The 21,290-nt window shown below is 41.3% G+C and overlaps 1 protein-coding gene across 5 annotated transcripts in view; it reads right to left on the bottom strand.

Annotated features, from left to right (window-relative positions):
- Positions 1–20,756, bottom strand: part of Entpd1 (ectonucleoside triphosphate diphosphohydrolase 1) — a 74,107-nt gene extending 53,351 nt beyond the window's left edge. For 3 of the 5 annotated variants that reach the window (XM_013017830.1, XM_013017833.1, XM_013017835.1), the window contains exon 1: positions 20,593–20,755. In XM_013017830.1, the coding sequence (XP_012873284.1) occupies positions 20,593–20,608 (16 nt within the window). In that variant the 5' untranslated portion in view covers positions 20,609–20,755. Of the gene's footprint in view, positions 1–19,339; positions 19,414–20,592 lie in introns of those variants that run through there. The other 2 variants (XM_013017832.1, XM_013017831.1) reach the window with 2 other exon arrangements.
- Between the last annotated feature and the right edge of the window lie 534 nt (positions 20,757–21,290).

The raw sequence follows: 21,290 nt of genomic DNA, 5'->3' as shown, positions 1-21,290 counted from the left end.
AACCCAGGGCCTCAGGCATGCAAGGCAAGCACTCTACCACTGAGCCACCTTCCCAGCCCCCTACTGATTATTTCTTGCTGCTACTACCTCAGCTTCTAGCTTTACTTTCTGTCCTCCTTCCTCATTGTTCAGTAGCTCCAGAGAATGAGTATTGTACTCTAAGGGTTCTTTCCAAGTTCTGGGTATTTTGAGTTTGCACCAAACATATCCTGAGAGAACACAAGAGGTGGTAGTGTACAACTCAGGAGGTCATATAGCTACTGGTCTCCCAAACTGCCCCTCAGTCCTGCAAGGACCTAAGAACAAAGCAGAGTATTCTTCTCAAGTCTTTATGCCCTGCAGTTAGTCCTATTCTTTACAAAAACAGCAGCACGCTCAGAGGATGGCTGTAGCAAATTGCTGCTGGTGCTAGCAGTACTGGCAACGAGCCACAGAAGACATTTTTAGTGTCTCCATGAAGTCTATATATTCTAAGAAACTTGAGTTTGTGACTAGCTGGTACTACATCATTTAATGTCACACATAACAGGTAATTCCAAGAAAGATCAGGAATACAAGAATCTAAATTGCCTGGCTTCAGTGTCTTGTATCTTTAAGATCAATCCTGTCATATGGACAAATTGGTAAGCATTGAAGCTGATTGTTCTTTTATAAATGAACAAGACTTGGGTGATAGTGACTGGGGTCTGTAATCTTAGCTACTCAGGAAGCTGAGATCTAAGTATCATGCTTTGAAGTCAGCCTGGACAGGAAAGTCCTTAAGACTCTTTTATCCAACTAGCTACCAAAACAGCCAGAAGCAGAGTAGTAGCTTAAATGGTATAGTACTATCTTTGAGCACAAAAGCTGGAGGACAGCACCCAGGCCCTGAGTTCAAGCCCCAGGACTGGCATAAAACAAAACAAAACAAAATAAACTAGAAAAACAATTGATTATATAAAGCATTCTTCTCTCAGCAAGGCAGGATACAGTAATCAGAAACAGACAAAAACAACAAAATTTTGCCCAATCATTTACCTCCTTCATTCTTCTCCTGAGGCTTCCTGTGGCTCTATTATTTATTAAATTGCCCCAGTGACCAATCTGTTCCTCCTTTCCATAGTCAGCAATATCTAGAAGCTGAGTTCCCAAGATAACCACAAATATTTGTTATTATTTCTGCCATGTGACTTGCCCTAAAAATAAATTCAAACATTTTTTCCTACAATCAAAATGCCAGGAATAATATAAGCAGATATCGTTCTTTTTCTGCATACCTATGAAATAAAAAAAACTCCTAATGCTACTTAGCTAAAATTTCTAAGAGTGGGGCTGGCAAGGTGGCTCAGTGGTAGAGTGCTTGCCTTGTGCATGCCTGAGGCCCTGGGTTCGATTCCTCAGCACCACATAAAGAAAAAAGCCAGAAGTGGCACTGTGGCTCAAGTGGTAGAGCGTTAGCCTTGAGCTGAAGAGCTGAGGGACAGCGCCCAGGCCCAAAGTTCAGGCCCCACGACTGGACCCCAAAAAAATAAAAAATAAAATAAAAAAATAAAATTTCTAAGAGTACTGTCAAACCCCTAAAATAGAAGATAATACAATAACTGGGGCTGGGCATTGTAGCTCTTAGGAGGCAGCAGTTGGGAAGATCAAGATGGACAAAAAGTGAGAACCTGTCTCAGCTAATAAGCTGATAAGCTGAGCATGGTGGTTCATGCCTGTCATTCTAGCTACATGGAAAGCATAGGTAGGAAGATCACAATATGAGAATGGCCTGGGCAAACCCACAAGACCCTATCTGAAATATAACTAAAAAAAGAACTAAAGACAAGCAAAGGAGGGCTTGGGAAGAGATGACTATGGAACAAGTTATATTTACCTGTTAGCCTTTTTAGAAAGAAGGTAGCAAAGCATAAGCGGCATAAGCCACTAGTAGCTGGTATAAAATACATTTATGTCTAGACTATTCTCTGATTCCCCCCAAAACTTCCTAGGTCACAGAGGGCATATGTGGGTACAGGTGTACACACACACACACACACACACACACACACTTAACAGGTATGAGAAAGCTGAGGCTAAAGAGCAAGGAGACTTGCCCAACTAAGATGGAGCTGAGCATTAAATTCAGCTAAAGCTTCTACCTCCACCTCAGTCTTTTATAATCCTATCCCTGCTCCTATCACTAAAGAATCCTAAAACCACTAAGATTGTGATCCAGAGGGCCAGGGATTGAAAAGCAAATTTAAGAGCTTTTAGTAAAAGAATGAAATAATTTTGAGGGAAATGAAACAACAAAATGAAGGAAGAGGTAAGATCAACTAATGCAAAATGCTAGTCACTGAGACAAGAAGGAAATTTTCTTCTTCCTTCACATCCTCCCTATCCATGAGCACTTGCCCTCTAACACTGAACTTCCCCCCAAACATCCCTATAAATAACCCTTTCTCTCACTATTTGATTGCTCTTGTCAGGTTTATGTGTTAGTCTCTTGGCTAAACTTCCAGAAAGGAGCAGATTTCCGGCGCTCGCCTGGCGCTACCATATAACAGCAGGCACATTAGTTTTCACTGCCTCTTTTATATGTTCTTCATATGTCATGGTCTCTAGATCTTTCTCCATTCTGAGAAGACCCACTCAGTTTTTCGGTACCTTATTTCAAATGTGAAACAAAAAGAAAATGTACTACCCACTGTTAAAACAAACATCCAGAGGCAATTACAAGCAATTGCTTGGATGACAAAAATGGTATCAGATCCTGAGTTACTTGAGCTTGTTCCTCCAAAAAAATTGATCAAAGCAGGAGGTCATGGAAAGATAGCTTGTAAACATGCCTAACACCCATGTTGGGCTAACTGGGCAAAACTTGCCAGTCATCTGTGATAGCAGTAAAAGCTAAGGTTGTAAAATGTAAATCCCAAACCCCCTGTATCTGTTCAAAGTCCTAATTGGCAATAACTTTTGAGCTGGTTAAATTCATCTGTTAAAAAGCTTGTAGAGCTGAGATTATGTCCCTATTGAGATCTGTCTAAAGGCCTACACAGGTAGGCCTTGTTGGGGCCACTAGAAACCGGATTCCTCCGCCAGCCAAAAAAAATGCTTTTATAAACCAAGATGTTAAACAGGCTATGCTGCTGTAGCCCAGAAAAAGGCCTGTACATTTGTTAAAGGTTAAATACTGTATATAAGCCACTTTAAACAGGCTTCCCAGAGGCAGGGCAGCACTTAGAGTGCCAGAGTGCCAATCAGTCGCAGGTTAAAAACATCTACTGAGTTTTATTAAAAAACTCTGACAAGTAATTGAATTGTTAACAAGTTATAGGTAACCTCTAACTTCATTGATCTCCTTGTTGCTTTAATTGGAAATAAAAGGGCTTTTGTAACAAAGACTCCTTTTGCCACAGTTCAAAGCCATCCAGAGCAAAAAGAATGCCTCTAAAACTTCATCTCCCAGCTAATCAGCACAGAGCCAGGCTGAAGGCATGGCTCAGACTCACCTCTAAGTATCCAGCCAAAGGCTGAAAGTGGCATTGTGACTCTAAATGGTAGATCACTCACCTTGAGCAGAAGTGCTCAGGGACAGTGCCCAGGCCTTGAGTCCAAACTGTAATTGCCAACTGGGACAAGCTCTCCCAGCAACGGATGCTGAGGCACGCGCCAGGACAAAGCCAGTCCTGACCATGGAAAGCCGTGGAGAGGAGTCAGAGGAGAGGACAATCTCAATGGAGTCACTTTACACTCCCCCTTTCAAATTAATCAGAGCTGGGAGATCAAGAGAAATAGCTGCGTGCCCACCTAATGTCCATACCTGTCTACCTTCTATCTAGACAAAAAGTTAGCCATCTTGCCTTTGTTGCCTGCTATTTGTATTTATAGTAGCTTCTGACTGGTACTCCCAACCACTCCATTATGCTCCCCCTACCCAGTTACCCTAAAAAAAAAACCAAAAAACCCTAGACACCTCCTCTCTACCTTCTTGCCCTGAGTCCAGTTATTACCACCTTCCCTGTAATGGGCTACCCTTGGGCTTTATACTCCAAATGGAATGTTTCTGGCCCATGGCCAATGTCCTATGACATTCATGTTAACTGACCTTGTCACCTTGTCAGCTTTTTGCTTGATGTGTTTTCAGCTTTTTGCCTGATCTTTCCAAAAGTCTCTTTCAACAGAATAACATCTCCTGCCCAGGATACCACTTGGAAACAAGTCAAGGCCATCCTGTTCCTTCAGGCAACCAGAGACAGCACTTACACTGCCCTGCCTTGCCCAGCGCAGACCCGGACCCTAAAAACCCCAGCTCCAGGGATTGCTTGATGCCCCCAGTCCAGCAGGAAGTAGCCAAAAGAGCCCATGACACCCATTGGCTTTGATACCTTTAAATATCTCTGCTATCCCCTCCTCAGGTTACTGTGATCCTAAAGCAGAAAAATCTTACTCCCTCTCCTCCAGGATGCCGGGAGTCAGGTACCATGCTATGTCTCCAATCTGAGACAAAAAAAAGACAATTTCAGGTCTTTGATAGCCCCTTCTGGAAATCAATCCCTCCATGGCATATTCTTCTCTTGGGCTGCTTACAGCAATTTTTGCCTTTTATTAATTGTGTCTTACATTTTAGATAACTATTGCCATGGAAAAAGGAGGACCCTTATCAACCAAACTGTCAAACAGATGCTTCATGGATGGTACCTGGCTGAGCAACAAAGCAGAGACCTCTGACTACTTCGCCCCTTGACAGCAGGAAGTAGCTCCAGAAGAAAGTATACCCCCTATTTATATTAAACAACAGAGAGGGGAATGTTAGTATTATACTCACTTTTGGTCCTCAGCTCCACCCATACCTGCGCCCCCTCCCATCCCTGGAGTTCCCTCCATACAGCTGGCCCCTTCCTCTCTCCCCCCAGACCCACCTGAACTCCCATCTACCTCACTTCCTACCTCAGACCCTCCTGTTACCTGGATGGTAACAGAGGCCATGTGCTCCCTCTTGGGGAAATATGGCTCCTCTAATAAACTTGGTAATAATCTTTCTCCTGTGCCTGCCTGCCTCTGCGTGGTCCCATGGGATGGATATGTGGAATCCTTCTTCACCCATAAAGTAACTTTCAGTTCTTTACTCAATAAATCCCCCCAAGAGAAATGAATATGCATTGAATCATGAGAAAAACCTTTTTAAAAAATTGTTTGAGAAGGGCTGGGAAGGTGGCTTAGTGGTAGAGCGCTTGCCTTGTATGCCTGAGGCCCTGGGTTTGATTCCTCAGCACCACATAAGCAAAAAGAAAAAAGCCAGAAGTGGTGCTGTGGCTCAAGTGGTAAAGTGCTAGCCTTAAGCTGAAGAGCTGAGGGACAGTGCCCAGGCCCAGAGTTCAGGCCCCATAACCGGACCCCCCCAAAAAAATTGTTTGAGATAGGGTCTTGCTTTGCAGCCCAATCTGGCCTCAAATTCACCAACCTTCTGCCTCCTGAGTTCTGGGTTTATAGGTGTATGCCACCACATCTGGCCCTGAAGTTATTTGGGGGGAGGGGTGATAGAAATAATCTACATGAAGGAAAAACAGTGTTGTTGTATAGGGGTGGGGAACCTTTTTTCTGCCACAGGCCCTTTGGATATTTATAACATCACTCACAGGCCATACAAAATGACTGATACGGGCAGATAACAGAAGCATATGTGTCGGTCCCATAATGCACCAAATGACTTCTCCAGGCTTATATAGCCCCAAGGCTGGATGTTCCCCATCCCTGGTAGGGTTAAACAAGGTGGTAAACGTCAGTTAGCACAGAACATGGAACATTAAACCCTAGAGATGACTGTAATCCAAATCTCTCATGTGATCTACACTATTATCTTTAGTTCAGAGCAATGTATTTTGAGAGTCACATTCACTAACAGGAGGAAAAAAATCCAAGAAGACAAAGGCACTCCTAGCCACAAAACTGTCACTAACTGGTCTCTCCTTTTGTCACTATGTAGCTGCCCTAGTGAAGACATAACATTCTCATCTCCTGAGGACCAAACCCACCCAATTACTGGAGTTTATTATGGACTTTCTTTATTCTAGTGGGAAAGCATCTGAAATGCCATTATTGCTCCCATCTTGTGCCTTGGAATTTAGTGTCCCTTGGGGTCTGAGTGAAATTCCTTAGCTAAATCCATTCCAGAGTATGTAGCAGCCTGTTTAACTGACATTATGTCTGGTTACCCAGTCCTAGTTCTTATTTCAAGTCATCCTAAATACAAATGTTGACCAAACTCATACAGGCTATTGCCATTGGTTTCAGTTCTTTTGCACAGGGTCTGACTTCAGTTTGAGCATGTATTTGGAGACCAGTGCGAAAGACTAAGCACTTGAACACAGACCAAGAATGTATTCCTCAGATGCTCTTGCATCTGGACCCCACACCTCAGATCAAAGCTTTTGGATACAGACATGGCCTGAATTCAAACTCATAATCAAACTCACACTTAATCCTCTCATGGACACAATGATCTGGATTTCCCTGAGCAACTTCTTACTCTCTCCCTCTTTCAAAGAGCAGATACTCTACTAGAGAGCACTGACATTGAGGAAGGAAAAAAATTACAAAGGATAGGCACATGAATGCATGAAACAAAACAGTCTATGGAGGATTTAGTGAGGGAAAAATAGTTATAAAAGTTTTAATAGACCTTAAGGACATTGCTGTTTCATAACTTCGTTCATTAACCCTTATACTCATTCATTCATACATGCTTACACTGATTTGAATCATATTTAATTGCCTAAATGTGCTTGGTATTGGATATAAAAGTGTAAGTAAGGCCAGTGGCTCATGCCTGTAATCTTAGCTACTCAGGAGGCTGAGATCTGAGGATCACTGTTCGAAGCCAGCCCAAGCAGGGAAGTTTGTGGGACTCTTATCAGCAGTTAATCACCTGAAAAACCTGAAGTATAGCTGTGGCTCAAAATGGTAGAGCACTAGCCTTAAGCAAAAAGAGCTTAGGGACAGAGCCCAGGCCTAAGTTCAAGTCCCATGAATGATAAAATTAATTAATCAATTAATTTATGAGTGTGTGTGTGTGTGTGTGTGTGTGTGTGTGTGTGTGTGTGTGTGTGTGTGTAGGTGTTTAGGAGTCTAGTTCCTACTTTGTCTTATTCCTATTTATAGGGCCATATATCTATCAGTATTTAAAAGAACCATAAAATAAGTGCTCAAAATGTCCAAGTTTATCATCTTGAACTATCAACCACAAGCTTTTACCTTTTGGTATGCTTGGTTAAAAGGAAATATGTAGTATCCCTCAGGTAAAATAATTCCATTCTGGGCTGGGAAGGTGGCTCAGTGGTAGAGTGCTTGTCTCACATGCATGAGGCCCTTGATTCCATTCCTCAGTATAATATATACAGAAAAAGCCAGAAGTGGGCACTGTGGCTCAGGTGGTAGAGTGCTAGCCTTGAGCTGAAGAGCTCAGGGACAGTGCCCAGGCCCAGAGTTCAAGCTCCATGACCAGCAGCAACAACAACAACAACAACAACAAAAATCCATTCAACATCAGCAGCTATAATTAGCATAAAATGTAATGTGAGAAGTTAACTTCTCTAAGTTATAGCACTAATACTGTGGGTCTGGTATTTCTAGGTCTGCTTCTCACCTTTGTCCCTCCTAAGTATATGACAGTGCCCTCAATTCCTCATTTATAAAATGGGAAGAAAAGAGACCTCACCTCAGAATGTTGCTGTGACGGTCAAATGACAACATGTACAAAGTGTTTAACATTGTCCCCAGGAAGTCCTCTTACTGTGTGTTCTTTCTCAAATATACAGATGATACGTTTTATTTATGCAGTTTACGTTAACGGATTTTTTTTTCAAATCACCTATGCATTTTCACTTGGGGTTAGTATCTAACCATCAAGTGCAACTATTCTTAAAAATTATCCTAATAACTTGGCACCAGTGGCTCACACCTGTAATCTTAACTACAAAGAGGCTGAGATTTTAGGATAACAGTTCAAAGCCAGCTGGAGCAGGAAAGTCCATGAGACTCTTAACTCACCCATAAAGTACCTGCTGAGGTTTAAGAGTCTTATCTTGTGTCTGCCCATTTGTGGACATGTGATTTGTTTGCTGGAGAATAGAGTTGGGTTCTAGTCTGTAATTAGCCAATAGATGATGCATATAATGTATCATGCACAACTTTTGCTGGTTCTTTAGTTTGAAGTGAGTTTCTTTGTTTATAGTGGTTCACTTGAGGTTTTGGGGGGGTTTAGTTTTTTATTTTTTTTTTGAAAAGGTGATGAGCTGGGGGGGGGATACTAGGAATGTGGCTTAGCGGTACAGTGCTTGCCTAGCATGCATGAAACCCTGGGTTCAATTCCTCAGTACCACATAAACAGAAAAATCCAGAAGTGGTGCTGTGGCTCAACTGGCAGAGCACTAGCCTTGAGCACTGGATGGTGCCCAGGCCCGAGTTCAAGCTCCAGTTCTGACCAAAAAAAAAAAAAAAAAGGTGATGAGCTGGGGGGTTACAGTTACACTGGGAAGGCAACAAGTACATATATTTTAATCATTGTTACCCCATCCCTCTTTATCTCTAGAAACATCTTTGATATACAGACAGAATATGGAAGGACAAGTTTTTGAAATAAGCGATGAGACAAAAACATATAAAAGCTAATATATATATATATATTTTTTTCTTTCCACCTGAAACATTGTTATAGGAAAATGTAGCAAGTAGACAGAAGCCTAATTAGTCCACTGAGAAGTTAGAAAGCATCTGACTAATTAGTAGTTCCATTTTGATTTAACAATTGTTCTCTTTTTTGCATTGGAATGTAATAAGAAGGGGTTTTTTAGGGTTGCATAGAATGTTTTTGCAAATTATAAATTGCACAGCTTCTGTGTCTGCTATTTTCATCCTACACCTGTTCCATACACAGTATATCAGTTGTTTATAGTAGCCCTGGTTGTGGGTACTTGAGAGTAATAGGAGTGCTTTAAGTATTTTAGCAGAGATAAACTGGAATATTTTCTAGAACATGTCTTTGACATCTAGGATAACTTTATGTATTATGATGACTCGTAAGAAAATGCCAAACAACATTTAAAAAGAAAATTGTCATTAACGGTTTTTGCCATTCAAAACTACTGATTTCTAATGCGTCAAACCAGTAACTATATTGTCCGACAAAGGAAAGTACTGTAAGTTAAACCTGGCTAAACTGACATTGCCTTGAAGTTTATTAGTTAGGCAAGGGCCATCAGTGCAGTCTGCTCTAATATGTGGGTCTTGGTGTATATCAGCTACTTGGCAGAATGGGTTGGGATGAGTCAAAGCAAACCAAAGCTGGAATAAGATGGGGGAAAAGCATTCTTCTATCACCAAAATCCACTGGAGGATATACAGCAGGTTACCGTGGCTCATGCCTATAATCATAGCTACTCAGGAGACAGATCTGAGGATCACAATTTGAAGTTAGCCTGGGTAGGAAAGTCCATAAAACTCTTATCTGCAATTAACCAGCAAAAATCTAGAGTGGAGCTGTGGTTCAAGTGTTCAAGCATATTAGCCTTAAAGGAAAAGCTAAGGGACAGCTCCCAGGCCCTGAGTTCAAGCCACAATACAAGCACAAAAATAAATAAATCATACATACATACATACACACATAAAAGCGCTGCAATGAATTAAGAAAAATATGTGTAACTAGTCTAATGTAATTAAGAAGTCAGGAAAGCCCCAGGGATCCTCTATATGTATTAGGGAGTGGCTAATTTATGATGGCTCTTGACTATGGGGAGAATATTTGTAACCTAAAGAAGAAATGTTTCTGACAAGAACCATTTTCTCTCATGGGAAAGGGCATCTCTGACTGTTCTTTTACAGAAAATGTCTGTAATCAGGGTGGTCCATCAGTATCCATCAAAGGTTCCAATAAATTGTTCCTTCCTAAAAGATTTTACATCTAGGATACACAGGACAGACTATTTCTAGCTGAAGTGAACATTTGTTGTTGTTGACTGCCAAGAGCCCATTTCCCCTTCTTCTGGCACCAGGACTCTCAATTTCCTTTGAGGAACCACACCTTCCTCTCTCTCTCTCAACCAAGTTCTTTAATATCACTAACGCTTCCTTAGTCTGGACAGAGGGATCAGAGAGCACTGGGACTAATAACTGCATGGAGAATTTTGCTCCACCAAAAGTGACTTATAAAACTCACTGATAGCTGAGTGCCAGTGGCTCATGCCTGTAATCCTAGCTACGTAGGAGGCTGAGATCTAAACACTGGTTTGAAGCCAGCCCAGGCAGGAAAGACTGTGAGATTCTTGTCTCCAATTAACCACTGCAAAACTGAAAGTAGTGTTGTGACTCAAAGTGATAGAATGCTACCACTGAGTGAAAAAGCTCAGGGACAGCACCCAGACCCTGAGTTTAAAGCTTCATGACTGACCTTTGTGCTAAATGCCATGACCAAGCCTCAGTTTCGTCTTATTTAACCAACGAGCAACCTGAGACCCAATTTACCACTTTCTTCACTCAAAATATATTACTTTACTTCACTCCCAGGATAACATACTCTCCTAGTTTATCCCCTTTCTTTATCCCAACTTCTATTTCCCCTTCCCTATGTGCCTTTGTCTCTTTCTCTTTGTCTGAATAGTTTCTCCTCTTTAAAGCTGGGCTATTTCAAGGCTGGAAACTTCTTCCCCCTTTGAGTTGTACTCACTTCTTCGGTGATTTCATCCAGTCTTGCTAGATGAACGCTCTGCACTCAAATTTCCAGCAACAAACAGAATATCTTTTCCCTCCTTCATATCTTACAGATACCTCAGATTTAGCATCCAGCTTTTAGTTGAAATTGGGTCCCACTTATATTTTGCCCAGACTGGCCTTGAACCATGAATACCTAGGATTACAATGTGAGCCTTTTATGATTATTTCTAAGTGTGCCAAAGTAAAGAAAAAATAAGAAAACAAACTAAGCAAAAAAATAGTATCAGCAATATTTTATACAACTTAAATTATAATATGAACATTAAGCTATTATTTTTCTATTTACTAACCTTCTCACTAGGAAATTTTGTGGGTGTCCTTCTTTTTCAGTACAATACCTAATAAATTATCTTGCTGATGACACATCTCTTCAAACATGTTTCTTTGAATGTGTCTGAATAAAACCATTCAGGTCTTATGGCTCAAAGATTTGTGTCTCATCTTCTGAATCTGGCCAACTGGACCCCAATGTCCTAGTTCTAGCCTCCTGGGGCCCATCATGGTCATTTGAGAGGAAAGGCCTGAGAATGTTTAGTCACATACATTCTACACTATAACTTTGAAGACACACAAGGTTCAACTCCTCGAGATATCATGCAAGAATACTTCCCTACCATCCTTTATCTTTCCCAAGACATTGACTTACTTCTCGGCATTTACTTATCTTCATTTCATATTCTCAACTTCTCACTGCCCTCTCCATTTTCTAGTAAGTTCACAATAAAATAAAAACTATCCATATCTTCTTTCTCTCTGGAAATAAAATTTGTATAGGCATTAATAAGATATAAAAAATGTATATACACTATAACTTCACATAGGAGAAAATTATAATATAATTGAAAAGACTGGATTAACAGATGTCCAGTTTTATATCATCAGAAGAATGTTCTATTCACAAGTATTCACTGAAAGTTCACAAAAATTTACCATATACTTAGTTACAAGAAAACCCTTAGAGGGCTGGGAATGTTGCCTAATGGTAAAGTGCTTGCCTAGCATGCATGAAGCCCTGGGTTTGATGCCTCAGTACCATATAAACAGAAAAGGCCAGAAGTGGCATTGTGGCTCAAGTGATAGAGTACTAGCTTTGAGCAAAAGAAACCCAGGGACAGTGCTTAAGCCCTGAGTTCAAGTCCCAGGATTGGAAAAAAAAAAGCCCTTAGAAATCATACAGCCATTCTTTCTTACCACTCATTATGAAACAAAATAAAATTAATAATGGGCTAAAAAAACAATTTAGAACTTTAAAACTGCTGTAATTTCAATACTGTGAAATATGTGAAATTTACATAATCACCTAATCTGAATTAAAAAACAAAGAAAAGTGAGAGAAGGGATGGGCTGAGAGCGATGGGTGACAATGTCAGACACCTTGTATTCATATACTGTTTTGTAGAATGGCAACTTTTTTGGACAACTACTTAAAGATAATAAAAAAATAAAAAAATTTAGAAAACTGCTGTGACTTAAAGAGGCACTAAAAATGTAGTGTGAGTGCCCCAGGTATAGTGGTACACACTATAATACCAGCTACTCAAACACTCTCTGAAAAACTAAAAGTAAAATGGAGCTGGGCGCTAGTTGCTCATACCTGTAATCCTAGCTACTCAGGAGGCTGAGATCTGATGATCGCAGGAAAGTTCGTGAGACTCTTATTTACAATAAACTATTCAGAAGAAATGGAAGTGGTGCTGTGGCTCACATGGTAGAGAGCTAGCCTTGAACAGAGAGCAGCTCAGGAACAGTGCCCAGGCACTGAGTTTAAGCCCAGGTCCAGCAAAAAAAAAAAAAAAGTAAAATGGACTGGGGGCAAAAAGAAAAAGAAGTAATATCAAAATACTTAGAAAATTATACAACTCTATATGAGATTGTGTTGGATCTAATCATAGTTGCAATTCATATAAATAGACTAAGAGTAACCAGGTCCCAGTGGCTCATGCTTGTAATGCTAGCTACTCAGGGGACTGGGATGTGAGGATTGTAGTACATAGCTAGTCCAGACAGTTATGTCTAGGAGACTCATATCTCCAAATAACTATCAAAAAAGCCAGAAGTAGAGCTGTGGCTCAACTGGTAGAGTACTAGCCTTGAGCAAAAAAGCTCAGATACAGCGCCCACACCCTGAGTTTGTGCCCCAGAACTGGCATAAAAACAAAACAGCAGCAAAAATCCTAAGAGCAGTTTCAGAGAAACCATTATTACAAGTATGGTGAAAAAGGTGAATATCTTTATGTAATGAAGCACTTACATCATTTAAATAGGCATAAGGATATTAATAGTCTCCAAAAGGTAAAGAAAATTGTGTAAAAAATCAAATTCATAGTAATGAAACAAATGAAAACTAAAACTTAAAAGTGGGTAAGACTGTCCGGTGCTGGTGGTGCAGGCCTGTAATCCTAGCTACTCAGGAAGCTAAGATCTGAGGATCACAGTTCAAAGCCAGCCAGGGCAGGAAAGTCCATGAGACTCTTATTTCCAATTAACCACAAGAAAACCAGTGGCACTGTGGATCAAGTGGTAAAGCGCTAGCCTTGAGCTGAAGAGCTCTGGGACTGTGCCCAGGACCAGAGTTCAAGCCTCACCACTGACAAAAAAAAATAAAAGTAGGTAAGATTGTTTTTCAAAATAATTGAGGTTGGAGGCATGGCTTATTTGGTAAAGCGCCAGCCAAGAAGCAAAAGCATCAAATACTGAGTTTGCATCCTGGTGTTGGACAATATAAAAATGAACAAAGCTATGAGGGATTAGTCAAACAGAACTGTTTATGGGATCACAAGGAGTCCACCCTTTGGGAGTGCATCTTGGCAACAGAGATGAAGTACTTTAGAAAATATTTACAAATTTTCAACAAGTAATTCTACTTCTGGGATTCTATCTTCAGAGTGAATACTTACTTATGGAAAAATTCCCCACAAAGACATTTATTGGAAGTGGGAAAAACTTAAATGTTCAGTGAAATAGGGAATTGTTACATGAAGTCTGTAACTATAAAAATTATGCTAAGAGGCTAGGTGCTGGTGGCTCATGCCTGTAATCCTAGCTAGTCAGGAGGCTGAAATCTGAGGATAATGGTTCAAAGCAGGTCGGGCAGGAAAGACCGTGAGACTCTTATCTCCAATAAACCTCTAGAAAACTGAAAGTGGCACTGTAGCTCAAGAGGTAGAGTGCTTGCCTTGAGCTGAAGAGCGCAGGGACAACACCCAAGCCTAGAGTTCAAGTCCCATGACTGACAAAAAAAAAATGCTAAGAAAGGCTACACTATAAAATGGAAAACGCTTGTAATTTACTGCTGCTCTAAAAAACATACTTTAACATACAGTCTAATGAGTGTGGTGCTATCTCTTAGCTTTTTGAGGTCCTACTCAAAAATACTAAATGAGAGAAACAACCCAGGCATAGAAAAAGGTGACTTCAGCCAGGTACCAGTGGCTCATGGCTGTAATCCTAGACACTCAGGAGGCTGAGACTTGAGGACCACAATTCAAAGCCAGCCCACGAAGGAAAGTCTGTGAGACTCTTATCTCCAATTAACCACCAGAAAACTGAAGCTGGCACTGTGGCTCAAGTGGTAGAGCACTTGGCTTGAACTGAAGAGCTCAGGTAACAAGCGCTCAGGCCCAGAGTTCAAGCCCCACAACCGACAAAGAAAAGAAAAAGGGGACTTCATAGAAACATACCAAAATATCATGAGGGATTATTTTTCTTCTCACCCAATTTATAGTCATAAAGAACTATATGACTGTATTCACATCCTTCAAAAGGAAACCCCTTATCTTTTTAAATGAAATTATTCCTTAAATATGGACTACCAAAAGGAGTCCTTTCAATCATTTCATGCATCATTATACTTTCATGCACCAGACTTCAAATGTGCTGGTCATTGGTTTTGAAATGTCATTATCATACATCACTTCCTACATTTTATTTCAACTATTATGTTTTATGATAATGTTTGAAATTATTGACATAATATGCATGTCTCCTTTTACAAAATACCTCTGTTGCCCAGTATGGTGGCACATATCTATTGTCCCAGTGGAATCAGATCTCAGGCAGAAAATTCAAGACCAGCCTAGCTTAAAAAAGGAAATCCCTATCAAAAATCTTTTACATGAGCAAGGTGCCAGTGGCTCATGCCTGTAATCCTAGCTACTCAGGAGGCTGACGATCAGGGTTTGAAGCCAGCCTTGGGCAGGAAAGTCCATGAAACTCTCATCTTCAATTAATCACATAAAAAGCCAGAAATGGTGCTGTGGCTCAAGTGGCAGAGTGCTAGCCTTGAGGAAAAGGAGCTCAGAGACAGCACCAAGGGCCAGAGTTCAAACTCCAGGGCCAGAAAAAAAAATATTTTTCATGGAAAATAAAACCATAATAAAACTAAAAACATCTTTGAGAAAGGAAACACTTCTTACTGTAGGGCATCTTTTCTGCCACTATTCCTGGGTCTCTAATGTCACTTTGATATTGTAGCTGAAAAGTGCAAGATGCATGCCTGTAAGGCAATCTCTTCCCTGGGTTCTTTCTCCATAACTTCAGCTACAACCCCCCTCCAATTTTCCAAACCTAAAGAAAGTCCAGTGTATTGCTGTGCATCCATTCTCCTGCCTTTGTGTCTAGGATTCTCACTTTGCTTCTTCAAAGTGCAGACAATGCTCCAGGCATGCTGCTCCCAATCTCAGGGACCTGAGTCTCCACCATGCCCAGTTCCTCAGGACTCTAACACCCTGCACCAAGTTCTGGAGACAGACACACATTCCACACTAGTATTTCTTAAGCAGGAAGTAGACAATAAGAGAAGCTTAGGGAAATCTAGAACCATGGAAACAAGGTAGGAATGTTTAGGGACTCCAACACAAGTGTGTGCTGAAAATTCAGGCTGGTTCCTAGGATATAGCCAACTAGGGGCCTTACTGTCCTGTTCTAGGACATACATTTGATGAATGAACAAATGAAATAGGTTTCCCATCGTCCTGCATTGACAAATAGCTGACTGGTGATTCAAAGTGGTAGCTGGGACAGGAAGGGGACATGGTCAGTTAGAACCAAAATAAACCCTTAGACTATAGCATGCAATGACTCTACAGTATTGCTAGTTGAAGTGTAGTCTATGGAGGGTAAACATTATCATCACTGGGGAGTTATAGTGTTAGACATGCCTAACTCCAGCCCTATCTCAGAACTTCCAGATGAGAATCTGCATATTAAAATTATTTCCAATGATGAAAATGTGTATTTGAGGAACACAGATTCAGGAAACACACACATACACAATCACCAAGACTAAGCTTGTAACTCCTTTCTTTTGTACTTCCATCAAAGCCATAAAAATGGTCAGATATTATTCACCATAGGCACTACCCTCCATTTTGGCATCTCTCCAAAATGTTTCAAAGAATAAACTCTATGTTATTCTCCCCAGGCCTCACCTTCCTTCTCCACAAGCTGAGCCCAGCACATCTAAACAACTGCCAGTGGAATTAAACACTGCTACACTGCTTCCTTTGGACACAATGATTGTAGAGATTGGAGAAACCACCAAGAGGGGAGGGGAAAAGAGAGGGGGAGAGAGAGAGAGAGAGAGAGAGAGAGAGAGAGAGGAGAGAGAGAGAAACACTGCAAATGTGGTTTGGCCAAGTAAAAGCAATACCAATAACAATAATTTGTAAAAATGGCTTGCCAGATGTATCTTATCACCAGACAGGAAAATTATGATTAAGGAAATCATTTAATGTGCAGCTGATTCATTTGTAAAGGTTTATTTGATTATATCATTGGTAATCCCAAACTTATGGCCAGAGCTAGACTCTGGACTTCTGCCTTTAAATCTCCAGCATAGACACATAAATATTCTGCTCGTTCAGAACTTGGAAAGGAGAAAGAGCTTTTAACTCTCCATTCTAGGCTATTGTTTGGGTAAGGAAAAGAGAAAAATCCTTAAGCATTGTTGGGAGGGGGAAGGACTTCTAATGAGTAGTAGGCTCCAAGTCCAAGAAATGCTTCATCCCCCCCACCAAGCCATCACTCCCAATTCTGTTTCTCATTGCTTGCTTGCTTGCTTGCTTTTTCTTTCTTCTTTCTTTTTCTTTTTTTGTTGGTTGTGAGCTTGAACTCTGAGCATAGGCACTGTCTCTTAGCTCTTCATCTCAAGGCTAGCACTCTACCACTTGAGCCACAGTGCCACTTTCCTGCCTGGGCTGGCTTTGAACTGTGATCCTCAGATTTCAGCTTCCTGTGTAGCTAGGATTACAGACATGAGTCACCAGTGCCAAGCTTCTCATGGCTCCCTCTTTAGACTACTATATGGCTCTTAGAAGTAAAAACTCACATTTTAAGAGACCAGGCTTTGTATCCTAACCACATGAGTCAAAATTCACTCTCTACCTATTACTAGCTAGCTGTGTGACCTTGGCAAAGTTAACTTCCACCTACAACTGTAAGATACAGGAACCAATATCACAGAGTTGTGAAGATTACATGGGACAACATAAGCTGGGTGCTGGTGGCTCATGTCTGTAATCCTAGCTACTCAGGAGGCTGAGACCTGAGGATCATGGTTCAAAGCCAGCCTGGGCAGGAAAGTCGGTGAGACTCTTATCTCCAATTAATCACCAGAAAAACAGAAGTGGCGCTGTGGCTCAAGTGGTAGAGTGCTTGCCTTGAGCTGACAAGCTGAGGGACAGCACCCAAGCCCAGAATTCAAGCCCCACTACCACCACCACCACCACCAACAAAAATTACAGTGTCTGACACATAATAAATAATCAATGTTAGCTATTATTAGTACTTCACTGAGCCTGGTTTCAGTTAGAGATGGTTATGTTTATGTCTCCCTCCCATACTAGATCAAGACAAGCTGTTTATATCCCAAGCAACTGGCATAGGGACTTACAAATGGTGGACACACAATAATACTTGTTGAATTGATTTGAAGGTATGCCAGGAAGAGGAAAGGGAGGGTGTGCTGGAACAAATTGAATGTACTTTATCATTTTAACCAGGGCCAACCTCTGTAGTGTTTGTTTTTCTTTCACTGTGAGAGCACCCTGTCTCAGGCACCAAGGTTGCTATGAAGTGGGTCTGGGAAGCTCAGAAACAGCAGAGAAATACCAGGACACGTTTAAAATCTCCAGTTTGGCTCTTTGCTGAATAGGGGATGGATCTAAAACTCAGCTAAACTTGGTTCTCTGGCAGAATCATGTTAGCAGTAAACGTCATCCACGGTGAGAGGAGACACATTTTGATTTTATGTATCTACCTACAAGAATGTCTTTACAGATTGTGCAGAGTTGCAGGCACCAGCAAGCTAGAAGCTGCGCCTCCTGACTTTTAAGTGAAAATTAGCTAAGATAAAAATACTTAGTTTACTAGATCCTTATTAAGTGCTCATTAAGGAGCTCAAAGTGCTCATGACTGGTCAGGATCTTCCTGACTTGCACAGAGATCAGGGTATACCACCCCATGGGGAAAGATAGCATCTTCTTTAAGATGGACACTACTTCAAGAACCTGTCGTGGGAGCTGGCAAGTGTGACCACCAAGTGACTCACAATAAGGATGTCAGAAACCTGTAGTGGATCTGATGAAGACGACTCTGGGTTTACTCCAAACACTGGGCACTGCATCTCTCCTGGATCTTCCTGAATCAGTATTCAGTCAGTCAGCTTCTGAGTGGCTTCTGGCAGCAAGTCCTCTAGGACTGCTGCACAAGCACCCACATTGGGCCCCCAACTTCTGTGCTTCTATGATGATGGAGGTCTCTCTCCTACCATCCTGTCCATGCTGAAAATCATGTGGTTATGAGTTTGAAGACTCACTTTGAACAAGGCAAAAACAAAGAAATTGTAACTAAGGAAGTGTGGAAGGCGGTTTAAGGGGCAGGAATGATACATATGATTGTCACCTTCAGCATAAAGAGTGAGATACTGTAGAAACATCCAAGATGGGATCTAACTTGGGCTCAAAGTACTGGAGAAGGCTTAAAGGGATTGTAATCCTCATGGTTAGGCTTGAAGGAGCAATAGCAACAGCAAACACTCAATGAGCACCTATCACTTATCAGACCCTTTTCTAAGACCCTTGTATGGATCTTCCCGTATTGTCCTGACAACAACAATATGAAACAGATATTCTTTTCATTTTACAGGTAAGAAACTGAGGCACACAGTAAATGATAGAGCCACGATTTCAAATGAAGCAAGTTAGCTTCAGAACGAAGTAGTAAAGGGGGTAAATTGCCTTAAGGTGCAAGAAAGTGCCTTGCAACAGTCTAAGAGGAAGGGAAAGAGCAGTTCCCTTGGGGAACTGAAAGTAGCCCAGTAGTGATGACTTAGCTGGGAGGGGGGGGGAGGATGTTGGGGCAGAAGTTCACAGATGAGTGGGCTCACTCTGTAGGTAGAAGAGAAATGAGAAGCAGGGAATTTCTGGTCTGATCTGGACTCTTCAACAGCTAGCTGTATGATTCATATCACCTAACTCTTCCTGACGGTTCACCTCTTTTGTAAAAGGCCGTAAGAACAATATCCACTTCTCTTTCATAAAGAATGCCCTTGAGCACCAAATGAGAAAAATGCATATGAACCTGATTGCAAAGTTCAAGTTCCTTCACATACCTGAGATTTTATCAGCATCATTTCTCCAGGTAGCTTCAGAAATTCACAAATGTTAAGGCATCTGGGAGAGCCTTGTGAGCAGAGCAACAGCACAGTGCAAGGGGTGGGGAGCAGAAAAGCCCTTATATAGATCCTGCTCACATCAACATTCACCACTTCCTAACTGTGTCATTCCCAGGATGAGTTATTTTCCTAGTTCCTCAACTTCCTCATCTGGAAAATGGGGATAATAATGACAGTACTTACCTCCAATGGCTGAAGTGAGGACTAAACAGCATAGAATAAGCTTAGAACAGCTCCCAGCACAGAATTAAAGATTTAGTCAACCTTAACAGCTATCATTACTTTAACTGTAAGCAATCTGTTGGCTCTTCATCTTATTCCTCCACAGTCTTTGTGATAAAAATGTGCTGGTATATTTAAAGTCAGGGATGAAGGTTTGAGACTCTACTTTCCTTCACTCCTGCAGAGATTTCTTCCAGGCTTCTAAAGTCTGGCAAGCAGCTGGCTCTCTGTCCTGGCAGAAAATGCCCAAAAGAGGTAAAAAGACAGAGCATGCACACCATTTGTGCAAACACGCTGTTCTTGTGGTTTGAAACAAAATATAAATGTAGTCATTCAGATATGACCTGCTCTTTTGAGACAGAACTCTCTTATTCTTCCCTTCACTCCTCCTTACCCTTCACTGACAAGCACACTCTCCCACACATCACAGGAAACTCTCAGCCTTTTGTAAGACTTGCTCCAGGGTCCTGTTGTGACAGCCTTTTGCCACATTAACTTATCCATCCAACTCCCAGCAGGGAAGCCTTTGGTAATTTCACCACAGCAAAGTACACAGGAAATTCAAAAACAAATCTACACAGAACCCAGCATCTTCAAGAAAATACATTGCTGAGGATCTAACACAGGCTAGATGACTCCAGACTGTAGATGAAGCAGCTGCCAGTTAAAGCAGCCAGGGAACAACAACAAAATCCATTCGCCTCTAAAAAAGCGCAATTTGCATACAATTAATATTCATGAGTTCATCCAGCTGGCTCAAGATTCACTCTTGATTAAAACCCTGAGCTTTGCTTCCTAAAACTTTTCCCAAGTTCTTTCTCTGCCTCCTCTCAGAAGGAAGAGGGTGGGAAAGTTCATTCAGGGCTTTTTGCCTCTAGTTCTTTCAAGTACTTGCTTTTGATCTAGGCTTTTTTTTCCCCCCTCTCCTTTTTTCTTAACACTTCGGATCAAAATCAGTTTGGTCTTACCTTCTATATCTTCCATAAGTAGCAGCTTTTGTTTCCTTCCTCTTTCTTAGTTTTGTTTTCTGTTTTTTGTTTTTCCAGCCTGGATTGCTGTGGTCGGTCTTAGTGAGAGAGGTACTCAAGGATCAGAGATATAACAGACCCTTGGGCTTGTGGGAGGGGCTAAATTAGCCAGCCCCGTTTCGGAAGGAACCTCGAACCCTATGTGTTTTTCATTGACAGAAAGGACAGATTGGCCGAAGAGTCTAACAGCTCATTTCCCTAGTTACTCAAAGGCTTGCCTGCCTCGTGTTGCAGCTTTTCCTGTTCTTGAACAAATGTATTTCCAAAGCTCCCTCTCTCCTTTTCTTCTCCCTCCTTTCATCCCCCCCTCCTTTCTTCCTTTCATGTCTTATGTCTTTTCTCTCTCCGCAATAGAAATCCAGTTTCTCTCCCTAGGAAAAGTCATCTTGACTGCAAGCAAAAAAAAAAAAAAAAAAAAAAAGGTTACTTAAGTATTACAATTATGAAGCCAAATAACAATACATTTGTTATGCTGGAAAAATCTATAAAAGCAAGAACTTATTTTTCTGCCCCATAAGGTAGATCACTTCTGATCCCAAGACAGACAGCAATCCTTTTCAGGATCATTATGACAGAAGCTCATCAGGTCACTCAAGCAATGTCCAATTGCAGGAGAAGCCAGGAGGTAAAGGAGGCTG

Source organism: Dipodomys ordii, unplaced genomic scaffold (assembly GCF_000151885.1).
Source record: "Dipodomys ordii isolate 6190 unplaced genomic scaffold, Dord_2.0 Scaffold36, whole genome shotgun sequence".
NCBI lineage: Eukaryota > Metazoa > Chordata > Mammalia > Rodentia > Heteromyidae > Dipodomys > Dipodomys ordii.
Note: the sequence above shows the minus strand (reverse complement) of the source record. Positions and strands in the feature narration are given on the sequence as shown.